The following is a 19,380-nucleotide window of genomic DNA, read 5'->3' on the forward strand; positions in this document are numbered from 1 at the left end:
GGGCCCCGCCCCCTTGGCCCGGCGTCCATACCGCGCTTGCGCGCTCCCGCCCGGTCTCCATCTTGGAATTGGGAGGAAGAGGGAGAGGGAGACTGGGACGAGACCGGGGCTGTGGTGCGGAGAGGCTGAGACTGAGAAGAGGAGAGGGGGAGAGGGCACGGGGACCGCCCTTAGCTACAGTCTTTCAGCTGTCCTCGGGAAAGAGAAGGAGAAAGGGAGGGGGCCGGGGCGGGAGTGGGGGCTGTCACCCTCGGACCCCGGCGTGAGAGGGGCCGTGCGGTTGGACGTCCTCGGGGTAGGCCCCCTGTCGGTGGCCGAAGACCTGGGGCTCAGTCCCCTCGGTCCCGAATTTTCGGGCCTGACCCCACGCTTCTCAAATATCCGGGTCTCAGCCCCTGAGATTCCAGATACCCGGGATTCGGGTCCCAACCTCTCTAAACCTGGGGCTCTGTTTCACAGGATTTCAAATATCTGGGGTTCAGGACCCTGCGTGCACCAGTATCCGGGGTTCATTCCCCACGAGTTCAAATATCAGATTCGGCCTCCCCCTGTTCAGATATCTGGAGTTCAGACCCCACAATCAGAAATCCGGGACTCAGCAACTGTCGCCCTCGAGGAAGAGGAGGACTGGACCGCGAGGTCAGATCAGGTTGTCACCCCCTCCCCTCCAGGGGAGGCTTCCCGGGCCCGCCCCTTAGGAAGGGCGAAAGCCGAGGAAGAGGTGGCAAGGGGAAAGGTCTCCTTGCCCCTCTCCCTGCTTGGCAGAGCCGCTGGAGGACCCCAGGAGGAGGCGGAGGCGCTGGGGCACCATAGTGACCCCTACCAGGTGAGACACGGGGTGCAGGGGCGCGGGTCCCTGTGTCTAGCTTGAGAAGAAAGGGTGCTGCTTTCTGGGAAGCTGGGCCTGGGTAGGCTCTCTCCCCAGGATGGGGAAGCCCAGCTGGGCCAGTGGTCAGCCTCTGGCTAGCCGTGCCTTCTGCTGCCACCCTCTTCCCCTTCCTTTTCCCTTCATTATGTCTGGTTGATGAGGGACCTCAGGTGACAGGGTCTCTGATGTCACGGGGGTCACACCCTAAGGTGCTTGAGCTAATCAGATGGATTTGCACCCTTCTGGTTTTCTCCCTGTTCACTTTCTCCCTCACAGCTACCCCTTCGTGATTGTAACTCTTTCCTCTGGGGTGTTAATTCCCGTGCCTCTGGTCCCCATGGTGGGTCTCCTTCTCTGTTTTTTAGGCATGGTCTGGTTGGGTTTCTTGTCCTTTCAAGGAAGTGTATATGTGCATTTGTGTTTAGGGGTGCTTGGCAGTATTTCCCCCAACTATTGTTACCTTACAGCCTCTTGCTGTGATGGTACAAGTAATCTAATTTGTCAAGCAATTTATCATTTACAAAGTGCTGTACATCCATTCTCTTCTGTGACCTCTCCCCCTCTCATTCATTTGGTGAGGGGGCTCTTTTATTGCCTTCCTCCCATTTTACAGTTGAGGCTATTGAGGCCCAGAGAGGTTGCCCAAGGTCACACAGCGACAGAAAAGGATTGGAACCCAGGTCCTTGAACAAGTCTTGCCTGTGCTCCATACCTGTCTCTTGTCATCTCTTTTCTTCTGTGCCTAGGTTTAGCCATGGGTCCAGAAGAGAATGGATTGGGGTGAGATTTAAGAATGGAAGGGAGAAGAGCTTCCTTTTTAGGAGGCCTATACTCAGAAGCTTTTCCTGATGGGAGGCTCTGGCCCCTGCCTTCTGCCTCATGGATTTTTCTCTCCACTGTGACCTTCATCTTTAGCCTGATCTCAGTCTTTGGCCTGGGTTCCTGAGAGGGCCATCTCTTCTGACAAATGATAGTGGTGTCTCTTAACAGTTAAAGCCAAGCTGCCGAGGGGTAGGATGATCCCCAAAGTATTAAAGCCTTGTCGTGGCGACTCTGGAGGCAGGGAAGGAAAAATCCATATGCTGAGTGTCTGCATAGTGTTCCTAAGTACGAGATCTCATTAAAAATTTCACAACAGCTCCACACTGTAATCCGTTTTACTGAAGAGAAGACCGAGTGTAAGGAACTTACTCAAAGCCTTGTTGCTGTATATTGCAGATGAAATGCACTGGTAGTGAAGCTTAGGGCGGACAGGCTTGGGTTTCCTCATCTGTAGAATGGAGGTAACATTGTCCATTTTAGAAGGTGGTTATGATTTAGCACAGGCCTTGGTAATCACTCAAATGTTTGGCGCTTGAGGAAGAGGCCCCTTATGATGTTATGCTGGCATCTCTTATATGTGACCTGGGGTCCTCAGTTGGCATTCTTGGTTGGGTGCTGGTAAAGAGGTCAAGAGGATTCCTTTGGCAGGTTGTGAGCACCTGCCTTTGTGTGTGGGTGTGTGGTGGGGGTGAGGGGTGCTTGGCAGGGTTGCTGGCAGAAGAATGGAGAAAGGGGCCTGCTCTGAGCAGCCTGGGAGCTGCTTGGGGCTGGGCTGAGGGCAATCAATCAATCTCCCAGGCTATTCTGAGGCCTCTGCACCCTGGGGGCCCACCAGAGAGTCAGGCTTACTCCTTGCCCTCCAGCTTCCAGTGGGGCTGAGGAGACAAAATTAACAACACAACAGGAAACAATGTGTGACAGAATATAATTACATGCTGAATTGTTAGGTGCTTTTAAGGAGCTAGAACTCTGCCCTGGGAGCTGAGCTCTGCTGAAAAACTCCTTTGTGCCTAAATTCCAACAAGTGCTTATCCAGGAGCTTGGCTTGGAATCCCCTCAGGAGGTCTTGGCTCTGATGTACTGCTGGAGTTTTCAGTACATTTCTGGCTGGGTGCTCTAGGAGTTCTTCTCCCCAAGGGCTTGGGGTAGTCAGGGGAGGCTTCCTAAAGAAGGGGGCTGAGCTTGGGGTGAGTTGTTGAGACCGTAATGAGTACACAGGCCTGACTGGAGAGGAGAAGATCCTGTTCTCTGACCTTGGAGAAGTCCTTCCTTTCTATGCCTCAGCGATCTCATCCATGAAATGGTGATCCTGATCCTGCCCTGCTTGTTTCATAGGGCTATTTTGAAAGCATAGTGGTAGAGGACCAGCTTTGGGCAAGTCACTTAACCCCTCTGAGTGCCTTTCCTCATCTGTAAAACAGGGGTAATAGTAACACCTCATAAGGTTGTGGTGAGGATTGAAGGAGAGATAATGCATGTAAGGTGCTTACTATATATGCTTAATAAACGTTCTTTGTACTGCAAATGTCCTGTACCTGTGTGTGTTGCGTGTGCCATTGGACTGGACAAGTAAGGCAGCCCAGATCGCAGGCCCCCAGAGCCAGACACCATTTCTATCCCTGTCCTTCCCATTCTAGATCTCCTGCTTGCCACAGTGTCCCTAGCCCTTTTTGAGAGCGAGTCTCCTGGCCCCTGTGGGCCAGTACCCACTTGTAACAATGGCCGGATTTCCACTGCCTCCGGCCTTGGCTGTTTCCTGCTCTCTTCCATAGTGTGAGAGGTTGAGGGAGGAGGGGGCCTCAACGCCAAGGGGAACAGGAAGGTACCTGGAAATATTTGGGACGTGGGACTTGTGGGACAGGACACTTGGGGATCTGGGGTTCTGGCTGGGAGGCAGAATCTTTTATTCTTGAGGGGAGATTTAGGGGTTGTAGGGAAACGGAACTTGTTGAGGGCTGAGGGGTTGGTGAGGATGCTGACCTCCCAGTCTTCCTTTAGTTTTAGGGACTCCAGAGACCCGGCCCTAGTGCAGTCATTGCCAGGGCAACTTCATTTTTCTTTTTTCTTTTTTTTGAGCTTTGATATTGTTCCTCATCTCCCCCTGCCCTTCCTTGGTAGTGCCTCCCCCTCATCGGAACGAGGGGAGGAGGGGCCCTTTCTCTCTCTGAGAGCCCCATCTTTGTTCTAAGAGTCCCATCTTTTCACCAGGTCAAGCCCCACTCTCAGGGCCCCCAGGGGCCACCATGCCAGCTGGGGGCCGGGCCGGGAGCCTGAAGGACCCTGATGTGGCTGAGCTCTTCTTCAAGGATGACCCGGAAAAGCTCTTCTCTGACCTCCGGGAAATTGGCCATGGCAGCTTTGGAGCTGTGTACTTTGTGAGTTGAGGCTTGGGAGGGTGGGGCAGGGACTGTCTTCCTGCTGTGGACCTCCAGACAGCCCTGTACACTATTCCACTACACCAGGCTTTCCTGCCCTCTCCTGCTGGGCCAGCAAGTCTTCCTGCTACCCAGTGCTCACTGGGGGCCTTCACTACCTTCTGGTCTGGTCCTCTAGGCCCGGGATGTCCGGAATAGTGAGGTGGTGGCCATCAAGAAGATGTCCTATAGTGGGAAGCAGTCAAATGAGGTAGGTCAGGCTTGACAGACTGGTAGGAGGCAGGGGACCCCAGGCTCAAGATGCAGGCTAAGTAAGCCTCTCCTCCCCTGACCTTTCAGAAATGGCAGGACATCATCAAGGAGGTGCGGTTCCTACAGAAGCTCCGGCATCCCAATACCATTCAGTACCGGGGCTGTTACCTGAGGGAGCACACGGCTTGGGTGAGCTGGCCCCCTGACTCTGCCCTGATCTTTGTACTCAGTACTCAGGCCCATCCTTATCCTGGTCTAGTCTCTCAGGTGGGCCCTGTTCAGGGTGTTGTTGGGCAGATCTTGGGAAGGAGGAAATCTTTCCCAACCTCTGCAGTCCTCAGACAAACTCATAAGCAGCACTGTGTGTCCAGAGGGAGAGGCTGAAGAGTGACATAAACTATTAGCAGTTGAAAGGGGGCACATGGGCTGGGAGAGCTGGAGATTGAACGATGGGATTCAGATGGAGATGGTAGTGATGTCTTGGGATCTTTCTAAGGGAGGCCCTGACTCCAGGGACTTCTCCCCACCCTCTCGTTTCCTCAGTTGTCGTTTCTCCCTGTTATTACCCTGGGACCATTGCTTGAGTAGAGGCTAGGCAAGGAGGCCCTCTGTTTTGGATCTCTCTCCAAGGGAGATAGGCCAGGGGTGGCCAGATCTGCTGATCTCTGACCCTTGACCCTTCCATAGCTGGTGATGGAGTATTGCCTGGGCTCAGCTTCTGACCTTCTAGAAGGTAAGTGATTCTTTGGCCAACAAGTGGGAGAAGGGAGAAGGGCAGAGGAGCCGTGGGGGAAGGGTTAAGGGAAGATAGTTCCAGTCTCACCCTTGGGCTCCCTCAGTTTGATGTTTTTCCCTTACTCCCCAGTGCACAAGAAGCCCCTTCAGGAGGTGGAGATTGCAGCTGTGACCCACGGGGCCCTTCAGGGCCTGGCTTATCTGCACTCCCACAACATGATCCATAGGTACAAGCAGCACTGACAATGGCTGGGAGGGGGTGCTCTTTACACCACTCATTCTGCTGGGCTCCAGTCTTCTTGGAAACTTGGTGCAAAAGCCCCTGCCCAGCCTTTCTGAGACATATGTCTTATCTTTGTGCTTTGCCTTTGGCAGGGATGTGAAGGCTGGAAACATCCTGCTGTCAGAGCCAGGCTTGGTGAAACTGGGGGACTTCGGCTCTGCATCCATCATGGCACCTGCCAACTCCTTCGTGGGCACCCCGTACTGGTGAGTGGGAGTGATGGTGAATGGAGAGAGCTCCCAGGATGTTGGGAGCAGGAGTTGGCAGGGTCTGGGCGGGTGATTAGCCTCTCTCTCCTGACCATTCTCCCAGGATGGCTCCAGAAGTGATCCTGGCAATGGATGAGGGGCAGTACGATGGCAAGGTGGATGTCTGGTCCTTGGGCATAACCTGCATTGAGCTGGGTAAGGACATTCTCCTCTTGGCTCCTTATCCTCTTTTCTCTCCACTCCTTTCTGTTTTTCTTACTATCCCCACGCCATCCCATCCTCTGAGGCCTCCAAGCATCTGTCCCTTTTGAGTCTACCCTTGATCCCCAGTACAGGCAGCTGTCAAATCCTGCCATTTCTTAGACCTGAAGGTTTCATAGCATGCATCTTCTCCTGTCCACTGCTCTAGTTCTAAGTCTGTTTTGAGTGCCTGCTGGGTGCCATGCACTGTGCTAATAGGTTCTGGGGGTAGAGCAGTGAATGAGGTTCTTGCCCTCTTGGAGCTTACATTCAAGTTGAGGAAATAGGCATGTTTTCTTTAAATGTAAGAAAAGCTGAATGGAGAAGATACGGGATCAGTACAACCAAAAAACTAGTTAGGGGCTGAGGAAGGTCTCCTTGTAGCAGAGATTTCTAAACAACCACAAGACAAATAATAGGTAGCTTTGAAAGACTGTAGGGAAAAGTATTCCAGACAGAGGAGCATACCTGGGGAGCTGAGACTAGCCTCAGTTGTTTGGAATATTGCATGTGTTAACAAAGAACAGTGAGTGATAAGGCCAGAGGGTTCGGCTCAGTGAGTTCACGAGGTCTTGAAGCCATGTTGAGGTTCTCATCTCTGCCAGCCAATGCTATTGAAACAACTGTTTTAGTGAGATAATGTGTGTAAAGCCCCCAACACGGTGCCAGGCACAAAATAGTTGCCCAAGAAAGAGATGTTAATCAGTTACTCTTACCAACGATTTCCTGCAGTGATCTCTCCCACTGCCAGTCTCTTCTTCCTTCCAGTCTCTTTTACATCAGAGAGATGTGTTGTTGTTTTCTCTTCTCCTCAGAGCCGTCAGTGGCTCCCCGTTGCCTTCAAGACTGAAGCCTTCCCCATCCTTGCTTATACCAAGCTAAAGGCTCTGCTTCCTAAAGGCTGGCTTTCCTCTTAACAAGTTCTGAGTTTTTCCTTTTAATTACCTTTGTTTGTATTGTTTCCTGTGCCCAAGGTTGGAGATTTGGACTTGCCTTTCCCTCCATCTACACATGTCTACATTTACCATTTAAGGCCATGACCAGATAGGTGGTGGAAATATGTGAAGCAGGCCAGGTATAAGAAAAACCTAGAGCTGTCCATTTTATTCCTAGTTTTTGGTAGGGACATGGGTACAGGGAACTATTTCTCTACTATTAAAAAAACCCATCAATCTTTATTATAAATGGCAACTGATAGTCAGTATCAGGGAAGCAATATGGAGGAGACTACAACAAACTGGAGGTTGCTGTTCCCACCTGAAGAGGGCAGCTGTTGCTTAGCTCCAGCCCATTGTTATGCAGGAATGTAGGCTCCATTTCACCAGATCTAATTTTTTAAGAGAAACTGGAAATTTAGGTTATTATTTCATTATTATTATCAGAATTTAAAAATCACTCTTTAGGCAAAAACCAAAACCAACACAAAACATTTGTCTGGGCCACAAGGGGCTTCTAGCTTGTGACTTCTGATCTGAGGCCTGCCTCCAATATCCCTTTTTCCAAAATAGCTTCCCTGAATCCCCTGCGAATGTACCAGCTTGAAGTCCCACCACACACCCAGCTTCCCAGCCATTTACCTGTTTTCCTCTTGTGCCAATTAGCACTTTGAACTTGACGCTATTTGTTCAATCCCATTTAATCTTCCCTATTAGACTGGAAGTTCCTTGAGGACAGGGCCTGTCTATTGTTTTTCATCTTTCCCGTAATACTTAAGCGAGTTTTTTGCTCTGATTTGGCACCTAATAAATATTAGTTGGGCCGTCAACTGAATGTGCTTTCTTCTGCCTTCATTCGTGCTTTTGCATGTGTTATTTTCTTTGATACCTATTCCACCCGTGTGCAGTGGAGAGGATGGGTGCTGCGTCTTACAGAGGAAGGAATTAATTGAGATTATGGGAATTGCTCAGGGTCATGGAGTGAGGAAGTCAGGGAGCTGGGGTGTGAACCCAAGTCTTCTGATTTCCACTCCAGTCTCCTCTGCCCACCTGCCACCTCTCACCTTCTCCCCCTTGACCTTTCTCTGTAGCGGAACGGAAACCACCGCTGTTTAACATGAATGCGATGAGTGCCTTATACCACATTGCACAGAACGAGTCCCCCGTGCTCCAGTCAGGACACTGGTGAGGACTGGGATTCCTGGGCCCAGGGGTTAGGCCATAGGGGTAAGGCTGCCTGGCTCATGCCCTCCCAACCCTTACCCTGCTATGACATCTAGGTCTGAGTACTTCCGGAATTTTGTCGACTCCTGCCTTCAGAAAATCCCTCAAGACAGACCAACCTCAGAGGTTCTTCTGAAGGTGAGGGCTCACTGGCCTAGCATTCTCCTAGAACTGTAGCTTGTTGGAGCCACAGAAACCCCTCAGTGAAATTAGTGATTCCTGATTCTTCCTCCACTGAGAACTTCATTTATGAATTCCCACCCCCATTCCCAGTGCCCAGTGGACTCTGTGTTTTGCAAGATTTTGTCTACCACATTGCCTTTATTTATTAAGTAATCATTTGTTTTCCTGTTTTTTATTAATCAAAGATATATATAATTGCCAGCCAGAATTTCTGGCCAGTGTGCAATAACCAGGGTTACCACACTGATCTGATGTAATTCAAGCCAAAAGTCTGTGTAGCCTTGTTGTGGGTAAATGTATGATTTCCCCTAGGTGTTTTTTGAGTTATCAAAAGTAGAGGGGCCCCCATTCCCTTCAGAGATCCATAGGGGCCTAAGGACCCCTAGTTGGGAACTGACTTAGATCGTCTACCCTGACCTACTTGTTTTATAATTGTGGGATGCTTTATGAGGCCCAGAGAGGCCTCATGACGTGTCCAGGGGCACAGAGCACTTTGATAGAAGACCTGGACTAGAATCCAGATCTCCTGGCTGTTCTTGCCGGTCAGCCATGCCTGGAGGAACAAGAGACTGTGTGGGGAGTAGAGACGGGGAGGTAAAAATTAATGTAGGAGGAGGGGTTGGATCAAGGCCAGCATCAACCTGTGGTGGGCATGGGCCCCAGGGGAGTGCCTCAGGCCAGAGGGAATGCCAAGATCCACGGGATACTGGGATGCAGGAGGTGCTTGGCGGCAGGCCTCAGTGTTCTCTTCCCCCAGCACCGCTTTGTGCTCCGGGAGCGGCCACCCACAGTCATCATGGACTTAATCCAGAGGACCAAGGATGCTGTTCGGGAGCTGGACAACCTGCAGTACCGCAAAATGAAGAAGATACTGTTCCAAGAGGCGCCCAATGGCCCTGGTGCTGAGGCCCCAGAGGAGGAGGAGGTGACCCGGCTTGCCCTGCCACCCTTCTTCACCACCATGTTGTGCTTGCCTCCTAGCGGTTGCTTGGCGCCCCTCCCCACCCTTCTCCATACCCCCTGTCTCTTTGTGCTACCTCCGTATGCACATCCCTTGTCCTTCACCTTCCCTGCCCAACAGCCTGTGTCCTGTCCACAGGAGGCAGAGCCCTACATGCACCGGGCCGGGACGCTGACCAGTCTAGAGAGTAGCCATTCAGTGCCCAGCATGTCCATCAGCGCCTCCAGCCAGAGCAGCTCAGTCAACAGCCTAGCAGATGCCTCTGACAATGAGGAGGAGGAAGAGGAGGAGGAGGAGGAGGAGGAGGAAGAAGAAGGCCCTGAAGCCCGGGAGATGGCCATGATGCAGGAGGGCGAGCACACAGTCACCTCCCACAGCTCCATCATCCACCGGCTGCCGGTATGCAGCTCACCCTGAGTAGGCCTGACAGCGGCAGGGCCAAGCCCCAGCTCTCCTTCTCAGGAATCGCCTTGGTTCCCTGCTGTCCCTCCCATGTGTGACTGCTCCTTCTCTAAGTCTGACTGGGTCTCCAGGGAACTCCCTGTGGGCCCATTGACCTCTGAGCCTTGGGCATTCCTTCCACCTTCCCTTCCTCTAGGGCTCTGACAACCTCTATGATGACCCCTACCAGCCAGAGATGACCCCAGGCCCTCTCCAGCCACCTGCAGCCCCGGCTCCCACATCCACCACCTCTTCTGCCCGCCGACGGGCCTACTGCCGCAACCGGGACCATTTTGCCACCATCCGTACTGCCTCCCTGGTAAGTGCAGCCATCCTGGGTGCCCCAGACTATCTAAGTCCAGAAATGACTTTCTCTCTGTGGCATATGATTAAGTCCAGATTCCACCCTCATTTTGTGTTGCTGTCTCTTGCCTTCTCACCTCGACCGTCTCACCTAAACCCTTCCCTCTCCCCTCCCTTCTCCCAATAGACTATTTTGGTCACATTGCCCGGCTCGTACTCCATTTTTGTGGCTGGACTTAAATAGCATCTCCTGGCATGCCTTCCCAGACTCCTGGCCAGCCAGGTGCTTCATATCCTGTGCTGTGGTACTCCTGAACAGCATGATGACAGGTTTGCTGGATTCTGTGCCCCTAGAGGGCAGAGATGGTGTACAGGTATCTGCCCGTGCCAGTAATTGGCTTTCAGGCCCACACACATCCCTGTATTTAATTCTTCCAGTTTTTCTGGGAGGGTGAGGGTATGATCCCATTTGTGAGATGAAACAGCTGTGACTCAGAGGGAGCTACCTTTGGTGATTCCCAAATTCTGTAACCAGGGCCTTGGTCCTCTCTTAAAATAAAGTCACAGCGATGTTTTTCGCAGTTCATAGGAAAAGGGGTATACTTTTCCTAAAACATAGTTTTTCGTCCATACTTTTTTGTGTGTGTGGTACGCGGGCCTCTCACTGTTGTGGCCTCTCACTGTTGTGGCTTCTCCCATGGTGGAGCACAGGCTCCGGACACGCAGGCTCAGCGGCCATGGCTCACGGGCCCAGCTGCTCTGCGGCATGTGGGATCTTCCCGGACCGGGGCACGAACCCGTGTCCCCTGCATCGGCAGGCGGGCTCTCAACCACTGCGCCACCAGGGAAGCCCTCGTCCATACTTTTAATAAACTTTTAGATTACATTCCTGTTTAGGTGTAAGCTTCGATGGTCCCCTTGGAGGCCATTGGTTGGTCTAGTATGTTCTTGTAGCCTCTGCTTATGGCTGGTTGTTCTTTTAGGACAACTCTTCAGACCCTGTGATGCTTGGTGCTTTGTGGTACTGTGCAGAGAGGTCTGTGATCTCCAGGGGTTTGGCCACCTGGACTAGTTTGGGGTACATTGACATAGCCCCTTGACAGTGGGATCTGAGCTCAAACTTCAGATGAAAACATCCAGGCCCAGTGTTCTTGTTATTCCAGTGTCCCGTGGTCCATATTCTGGCTCCGTATCTGAGCTGTAAAGGGTCTTCAGTGTTTGCTGAAGGGGAAGGAACCATCACTTAACTGGTTCAGAGTGTTCTAGACACTATTACATAGGTATCAAAGTTAATCTCCCCAGCCCCCTGTGAGGAGGTGTTATTGTCCCATTTAATAGAGCTAAGGCTTAGCAGCATTAACTTGCTTGAGGTCACATGGTTAGTAAGTGGCAGAGCTGGGATCTGGTCCCAGGTCTGTCTGATTCTTTTATTCTTTTGAATTAATCTGAATTGTTCCTACTTTTATGCAAGACCCTGTGCTCAGCACCTTTTCTTGTCTCCTTCAGTCTCACCAACCTCTGAAGGAGATATCGCCATGATCCAGTTGAGGTGGCAGGCTCAGCGAGGTTAAGTGTGAGGAAGATATCAAATGAGAATTAAACCCATGAGGCTAACACTCACGTTCTTCCCCCATAGGGCACGAAGACTATGTGTGTTAATAAAATGGGGGCCAGGGCTGCGCCCCACTTCTCATCCTTTCGCCCGCCCCCAGGTCAGCCGTCAGATCCAGGAGCATGAGCAGGACTCAGCCCTGCGGGAGCAGCTGAGTGGCTATAAGCGGATGCGACGACAGCACCAGAAACAGCTGCTGGCGTTGGAGTCGAGGTTGAGGGGTGAGCGTGAGGAGCACAGTGCGCGGCTGCAGCGGGAGCTCGAGGCGCAGCGGGCTGGCTTTGGGGCTGAGGCCGAAAAGCTGTCAAGGCGGCACCAGGCTATCGGTGAGAAGGAGGCGCGAGCTGCCCAGGCTGAGGAGCGTAAGTTCCAGCAGCACATCCTCGGGCAGCAGAAGAAGGAGCTGGCCGCCCTGCTGGAGGCGCAGAAGCGAACCTACAAACTTCGGAAGGAGCAGCTGAAGGAGGTGGGATAGGGCTGCAGCAGTGGGTGGGGTTGATGGAGGTTGAGGCGGGCCTGACCTCCTTGCTCTCCTGCTGCCCTTGCCTAGGAGCTCCAGGAGAACCCCAGCACACCCAAGCGAGAGAAGGCTGAGTGGCTTTTGCGGCAGAAGGAGCAGCTACAGCAGTGCCAGGCGGAGGAGGAGGCTGGACTGCTGCGGCGGCAGCGCCAGTACTTTGAGCTGCAGTGTCGCCAGTACAAGCGCAAGATGCTGCTGGCTCGTCACAGCCTGGACCAGGACCTGCTTCGAGAGGTAGGCCACCCCCTCCCAGTTCCCCTCCCAGATCCCAGGCACCTACCCTTTTCCATTTGCCTCATTTGTGGTTGTCTTTCCCCTCTGCCCTCATTCGTGTCACAGCTCGGCTTCTCTTCAACACCTCTTTCGCTTCTCGTGCCCACTAGACCCTGCTAGAGTTCCCAGGCCAGCTAGGAGCTTGGCTCCCTTACACCTCTCATCTACACCCCTCATCTCCCCACCCTCGGCTCCCTCTGTCAAGGAGTCCTGGGGCTCTCACTTCCTTGACACCAACAAGGCTTTCTGACCAGTTTCTGGGCCCTGCCTCCCTTTTGCCTCAGGACTTGAACAAGAAACAGACACAGAAGGACTTGGAGTGTGCATTGCTGCTACGGCAGCATGAGGCCACACGGGAGCTGGAGCTACGGCAGCTCCAGGCCGTACAGCGCACACGGGCTGAGCTCACCCGCCTGCAGCACCAGACGGAGCTGGGCAACCAGCTGGAGTACAATAAGCGGCGTGAGCAAGAGTTGCGGCAGAAGCATGCGGCCCAGGTTCGCCAGCAGCCCAAGAGCCTCAAAGTACGTGCAGGCCAGCGTCCCCTGGGCCTCCCGCTCCCCATTCCTGGGGCTCTGGGACCACCTAACACAGGCACCCCTAGAGAAGAGCAGTCCTGCTCATCTGGCCAGGAGGCAGACCAAAGAATTCTGGGAGAGGAGGAGGAAGCAGTTCCAGAGAGAAGGATTCTGGGGAAGGAAGGGGCTGCCTTGGAGCCAGAGGAGCAGAGGATATTGGGGGAAGAGTCAGGAACCCCTAGTCCCAGTCCACAGAAACATAGGAGCTTGGTCGATGAAGAAGTTTGGGGGCTACCTGAGCAGGAGATAGAGGAGCTTAGAGTTCCATCCCCGGCACCCCAGGAGAGGAGCATTGTGGGCCAGGAGGCATCCGGGGAATGGAGGTTGTGGGGGAAGGAGGATGGTAGCCTCTTGGATGAGGAGTTTGAGCTTGGCTGGGTCCAGGGTCCAACACTGACCCCAGTCCCTGAGGAAGAGGAGGAAGAGGAGGAGGGTGCTCCATTTAGGACCCCGAGGGATTCTGGAGATGGCTGTCCCTCACCAGACATCCCCCCTGAACCCCCTCCAACACATCTGAGGCCCAGCCCTACTAGCCAGCTCCCTGGACTCCTGTCCCATGGCCTCTTGGCTGGACTCTCCTTTGCAGTGGGGTCCTCCTCTGGCCTCTTGCCCCTACTACTTCTGCTGCTGCTCCCACTGCTGGCGGCCCAGGGTGGGGGTGGCCTGCAGGCAGCCCTGCTGGCCCTTGAGGTGGGGCTGGTGGGCCTGGGGGCCTCCTACCTACTGCTTTGTACAGCTCTGCACCTGCCCCCCAGTCTATTCCTACTCCTGGCTCAGGGCACCGCACTGGGGGCCGTCCTCAGTCTGAGCTGGCGTCGAGGTCTTATGGGTGTCCCTCTGGGCCTTGGGGCTGCCTGGCTCCTAGCCTGGCCAGGCTTGGCTCTACCTCTGGCAGCTATGGCAGCTGGGGGCAAATGGGTGCGGCAGCAGGGCCCTCGGATGCGCCGGGGCATCTCTCGACTCTGGTTGCGTGCTCTGCTGCGTCTGTCGCCCATGGCCTTCAGGGCCCTACAGGGCTGTGGGGCCGTGGGGGATCGGGGCCTATTTGCACTCTACCCCAAGACCAACAAGGATGGCTTCCGCAGCCGTCTGCCTGTCCCTGGGCCCCGGCGGGGTAATCCTCGCACTGCCCGACACCCACTAGCCCTGTTGGCAAGGTTTTGGGCCCTGTGCAAGGGCTGGAACTGGCGCCTGGCACGGGCCAGCCAAGGTTTAGCCACCCGCTTGCCCCCCTGGGCCATCCACACACTGGCCAGTTGGGGCCTGCTTCGGGGTGAGCGGCCCAGCCGTATCCCCCGGCTGCTACCACGCAGCCAGCGCCGGCTAGGCCCCCCTGCCTCCCACCAACCACCACCAGAGACTCTAGCTGGGCGGAGATCCCGAACCCGCCAGTCCCGGGCCCTGCCTCCCTGGAGGTAACCAACTCTAGCTCCTCCCCAGCCCAAATCTAGAGCATTGAGCACTTTATCTCCCACTACTCAGTGAAGTTCTCCAGTCCCAGTCCTCTCCTCCCTTTTACCACTCCTTCCTCGGTATGCTTCCCCACCTCACCCCCTAGCCCTTTGGGCCTCTAGACAGGCAGCCTCCTCCACCGTGGAGTCCGGAGATTATATTTTGTGTTCTCCTGATGCTCCCCCCCACACCCTAAGTTATTGCTGTTCTCCCACTGTGTGTGCTCATCCTCACCCTCATCGACTCAGGCCTGGGGCCAGGGGTGGCAGTGGGTGGGAAGAGTCATGTTTTTTTTTCTCTCTTTGATTTTGTTTTTCTGTCTCCCTTCCAACCTGTCCCCTTTCCCCCACCAAAAAAAGAAAAAGACAAACACAAATAAAATATCTGAGCGGAACTGTACCTTTGGCCCAGGCTGCCTCTGTCTGCTTTGTCCTGCCGCCTAGCCTCCCCGGTATGCCCCCAATCTGGACCCTTGGCCCCCAGTTCCATGACCTCTTCACCCCATCTACGTTATCTCAACCCCTTTCACTCCTCAGCCTCATCCTCTCTACCTTCATAGCTTCGTTGCACCATGACCACCACCAGTTCAGGGGTCTGGGCCCCTGTTGAGCTTCCCCAGAACTTCTTGGTCCCACAGTTCCCCTGTTTGTGGATTCCTCCCCGAGAGTCCTCAGGTTCTGGGTCCTTTTGTCCTCATTCACTGCCTTTCCTCCCAACCCACTCCCTACGTGGTTGCCTTCTGTCTGGGAGCTGAGTTTCTCTCCTGGCATCAGGCATTGCCCTAGAGGGCTGGGGGGATGGGACTGCAAACCGTCCACAGTAGGGGGTGGTGAGTTTGGGGGCCCAGACAGAGTGTGGGGGCCGCGGAAATGGGGTTGGTTGTGGGCTTGGAGTGGGAGCTGAGTACACAAGGGGCCGGGCTGGAATGTGGTTATCTGGTCAGGGTGGCAGCTGCTGGCCTGTTGAACTTGTCGGGCCCTTTCTGGCCGCCTCCTTTGCCCCTTTCCCTTATGTGGCCCGAGATGGGGCCACCCATCTTATCCATTTCTTAGCTTGGTGCTTATCCTTCCCTCCCTCCCACCCTGAGGTGATGAACCTGGGACTTCCTCTGTCTTTCCTCAGCTGTGTTGCTGTCTTCCATGTGTGTGTTGAGTGACTTAGTTTTCTCACTTGTGCATATTCTGTATCTGCTCACAGGCGTCTATCTCTAGGTTATATTTTCTCCCTCTTTGCATGGTCAAAGCTTCTTGTGTGCACTCAGTACTCTAAAGATTCTCAGTTCCCTGTCCATGAACTCTCCTGCTGTTTCTTGTGAGTTTTCCACCCAACTCTGTGAACGTGCTCTTGGAAGCTGTCTTGTTTTCTTTGCATCTCTTGCCCATTGAGAATCTTGCTGATCTCTCTCAACACAATCCCACCTCTCCATGTCTGTCTGTATACAGCTCCCCCCGCCCCCTCTGTCTAACATGTTTTCTGTTTCTCTCCCTCTTCTTGTCTCTGCTTCTGTCTCCTCTCCTCCTCTCTTTCTTCTCCCTTTCCCCTGGTTGTTCCTCCTCCTCCTCCCCCTGCCCCCATCTCCCCTTGGTCCGTCCACTGCATAGTCTAAGGAGCTGCAGATCAAGAAGCAGTTCCAGGAGACGTGTAAGATCCAGACTCGGCAGTACAAGGCTCTGCGGGCACACTTGCTGGAGACCACGCCCAAAGCTCAGCACAAGAGCCTCCTTAAGCGGCTCAAGGAAGAACAGACCCGCAAGCTGGCAATCCTAGCTGAGCAGTACGACCAGTCCATCTCAGAGATGCTCAGCTCACAGGCGGTGAGGCCTGGGATCCAGGGAGGGAGCATGGTGGAGGTTGGCCTTTGTATTTCCAGTTTAGCCGTGGGCACTGCAGGTGGGGGGTGTAGACAGAGATAGGGCTTTTTGTTCTTGGGAAATTCAGATATTCTTCCACTGTTGGTATTCTCTGCAATGGTTTTATTATTTCTCTTAAGTATTTTCTTAAGGTCTTGACAAAGCCAGCCTGCCTACTCCACCAAGAACCACCAAGGAAAGAGTGGCTGTAATTTTTTCCTGGGCCTGAGTTAGTTTAATCTGTGAACAGGGAACAAATAAAAATGATTGTGGCCCTCAGGCCAATTTGCCCAGACTTCTGGAGGATTTTGAAGGTTGCTGTTCTAAAAGTGATCACACATCACACTGGAATAGGCCACTTAAAATAACACTGTAAAAAGTAAAAGTGTCCTTATTCATCGCCGTTCCCTCACCTAACCCACCTCTCAGAGGTAACTGTTGTTAACAATTAATTGTATTTTAGATTTTTTCCTATGCATATTTAGAAAATTATATAAAAATTTTAAACAAAAATGGAATGATACTTTATATACTGGTCTCTAACTTCTTTTTCCACCTTGTATTTCTTGGACATCTTTCCATGTCAGTACACATATCTCATTTTTTAAGAGCATAGAGTTTTCCATGGTATGGATATACCATAATTTATTTAACCCATCCCTTATTGGTGGACATTTAGGTTGTTTCCAGTATTTTGCTATTATAACGCTTCAGTGAACACCTTCGAGCACATGTGCAAGTATACCTGGGGGATAAATTCCTGGAAGTGTAATTGCTGTGTCACAGGGTATGATGACCTTTCATTTTGATAGATGTTGAGACTGGCTGCTTCTTGAAACCTGAGGGCCCAGGCCTGCTGGGGCAGGGGAGGATTGTGGGGGTAGGGGAGGAGGCCCTGAAAACTTGCTCTACCTAATCTCTAGCTGCGGCTTGATGAGACCCAGGAGGCAGAGTTCCAGGCCTTACGGCAGCAGCTTCAACAGGAGCTGGAGCTGCTCAATGCTTACCAGAGCAAGATCAAGATCCGCACGGAGAGTCAACACGAGAGGGAGCTACGGGAGCTGGAGCAGAGAGTAGCTCTGAGGCGGGCACTGCTGGAGCAGCGGGTAAGGGGGCTGGGCTTCCAGGATGGGGTGGGGAGGGCAGCCCCCACCCCAGACCCTCTGACCTCTATTCTGGGTGCCTCAGGTGGAAGAGGAGCTGCTGGCCCTGCAGACGGGGCGCTCAGAGCGCATCCGGAGTTTGCTCGAGCGGCAGGCCCGTGAGATCGAGGCTTTCGATGCTGAGAGCATGAGGCTGGGCTTCTCCAGTATGGCGCTGGGGGGCATCCCAGCTGAGGCTGCTGCCCAGGGCTATCCTGCTCCACCCCCTGCCCCTGCCTGGCCCTCCCGTCCTGTTCCCCGTTCAGGGGCGCACTGGAGCCATGGCCCTCCTCCACCAGGCATGCCCCCCCCAGCCTGGCGTCAGCCCTCTCTCCTGGCTCCCCCGGGTCCCCCAAGCTGGCTGGGGCCCCCAGCACAGAGTGGGACACCCCGTGGTGGAGCCCTGCTGCTGCTAAGAAACAGCCCCCAGCCCCTGCGACGAGCAGCCTCGGGAGGCAGTGGCAGTGACAGTGTGGGCCCACCTGCTGCTGCAGTGCCTGGGCCTCTGAGCCGCAGCACCAGTGTCGCTTCCCACATCCTCAATGGTTCCTCCCACTTCTATTCCTGAAGTACAAGGTGGATAAGCCAATGAATGAGGCAGGGGTGGGTGGAGCCTGATCCTGGAGGGCTGTAAGCCTGAGGTCCACCCAAGGGTGGGGGACGGGAAATTGGCTCCAGCTCCCCTCAGACCTCATCTCATGAGCTTCTTGGGCTGGCCAGTGGCCCAAGGCCAGCTTGGGCATAGGTGCCTCAAGGCTGACCAGGAGCCCCTGCCTCCCCACCATGGTGCCAGGGTTTCTCTCCATCACGGCCTCGGGAAAGGAGGGAGATATGCGTGTCAAATATTCATCTAGTCCCCTGGGGGAGGGGAAGGGTGGGTCTAGATATATTATATAAAGAGAACTATACTACCCCCTGGAATGGGGCCATGGACTTGGGGACGCCAGGCCCCCCAGACCTGGAATGTGACGGAGCAGGTCTGGGGCCTGGGGTGGGGAGAACGGGAGGAAAAGTTCTTCCTGAAAGAAAGATCAGGATGGGGTCTTGGGGTCAGGATGCCTGGGTCTCTCCATTCCCCTGTTGCTGTCTGACGTCCTGTGCCGTCTTGTCCTTTATCCTTTTTTTTTTTTTTTTTTTTAATTGAGATTTGAGCTGGGGCAGGGGAACAAAATAAGAACCTTAGAAGGGGCTGCTCCCAGGCCTGGGGGCAGTCATGAGAGCCCCTCCCAGCTACGGGGCTGGCACAGAGCCCCATGGCAAGCTTTTAATAAACTGTTGGTTATTCTAACAGATCCCAGGACTCACCTTTTCTGTCTAAGGTGTATATTAAGGAATGTTCAGTGGCAGGTGTTAGTGTTACTTGTATTTAAAAAGAACTCACTGGGCTGTGTAACTAGAAATTTCAGTGACTTTACTGACTTTGGACATGACTGAATCCAGAGCTTCAATGGAAGTCATCAGTCTGGACCTCTGCTTCCCTTTGCTTTGGCTTCAGATTTTCAGAAGGTTCACCTTACCCACAGGCCCCTGGCAGCTCCAACCTTACAACCTACCAACAACCTCAACAGCAAGAATTCCAGCAATCTTGAAGTGACTTCGTTGGTTTGATCTGTAGCCAGAGGCCTGGGGTGCTCTGATTGGTCAGGTTTAGACCCTGTACCCACCGCTTTAAGGCTGAAAGAGTCAGCCCGTGGACTAAGTGGCTGTTTCCAGAAAGGGGAAGAAAGACATAAACAACAGCTGTTCCCAAGACCTTTCATTTTGTGCTTCACATTCTTCTTAAGGCCAGTTATTCAGATCTTCCTCCCAACTAAGCTTTAGGTTATCAGACAACTAAAAGCAGGGTGGTCAGGGACTTCCCTGGTGGTCCTGTGATCAAGACTCCCTGCTTCCACTGCAGGGGGCAAGGGTTTGATCCCTGATTGGGGAACTAAGATCCCACATGCCACACAGCGTGGCCTAAGTAAATAAATAAAAGCGGGGTGGTCAGAGGGGCCCACTGGTCAGGCTGGAGAAAGCAGCCACACTCTTTTTGAATCAAGCCTGGTGGCAGACTGGATGGCAGGGTCAGGAGGCTGGGACTTTCTTTGGAGAATCTGGGGGAAATTAAAGGGAACCAGAT

General features: G+C 53.6%; 1 protein-coding gene across 3 annotated transcripts; it reads left to right on the forward strand.

Annotated features, from left to right (window-relative positions):
- The first annotated feature begins 237 nt into the window (after nucleotides 1–237).
- Nucleotides 238–19,117, forward strand: TAOK2 (TAO kinase 2). 3 transcript variants are annotated; one of them, XM_082645610.1, is made up of 19 exons: nucleotides 243–826; nucleotides 3,899–4,065; nucleotides 4,244–4,315; nucleotides 4,405–4,506; nucleotides 5,005–5,050; nucleotides 5,183–5,279; nucleotides 5,428–5,541; nucleotides 5,648–5,739; nucleotides 7,811–7,904; nucleotides 8,000–8,081; nucleotides 8,884–9,051; nucleotides 9,226–9,486; nucleotides 9,686–9,847; nucleotides 11,544–11,909; nucleotides 11,994–12,197; nucleotides 12,521–12,760; nucleotides 15,868–16,080; nucleotides 17,040–17,222; nucleotides 17,305–19,117. In XM_082645610.1, exons 2-19 carry the CDS (start codon nucleotides 3,934–3,936, stop codon nucleotides 17,824–17,826), a joined length of 3,150 nt encoding a protein of 1,049 aa, XP_082501736.1. In that variant the 5' UTR covers nucleotides 243–826; nucleotides 3,899–3,933; the 3' UTR covers nucleotides 17,827–19,117. The 3 variants fall into 3 exon arrangements, with proteins under 3 accessions (XP_082501735.1, XP_082501736.1, XP_082501737.1); XM_082645611.1 differs by lacking the exon at nucleotides 15,868–16,080 and having other exon boundaries at nucleotides 244–826; XM_082645609.1 differs by lacking the exons at nucleotides 15,868–16,080; nucleotides 17,040–17,222; nucleotides 17,305–19,117 and having other exon boundaries at nucleotides 238–826; nucleotides 12,521–14,618.
- Nucleotides 19,118–19,380: the final 263 nt, after the last annotated feature.

This window comes from Mesoplodon mirus, assembly GCF_964341445.2.
Source record: "Mesoplodon mirus genome assembly, chromosome: 15".
NCBI classification, from domain to species: Eukaryota; Metazoa; Chordata; class Mammalia; order Artiodactyla; family Ziphiidae; genus Mesoplodon; species Mesoplodon mirus.

Bases quoted from the DNA above. Each gene is read 5' to 3' on its own strand.
- TAOK2 (XM_082645609.1), top strand. From the start codon at position 3,934: ATGCCAGCTGGGGGCCGGGCCGGGAGCCTGAAGGACCCTGATGTGGCT. The intron at 4,316-4,404 runs GTAGGTCAGGCT...CTGACCTTTCAG, and splicing joins GTGGGAAGCAGTCAAATGAG to AAATGGCAGGACATCATCAA. The intron at 7,905-7,999 runs GTGAGGACTGGG...TATGACATCTAG, and splicing joins GTGCTCCAGTCAGGACACTG to GTCTGAGTACTTCCGGAATT.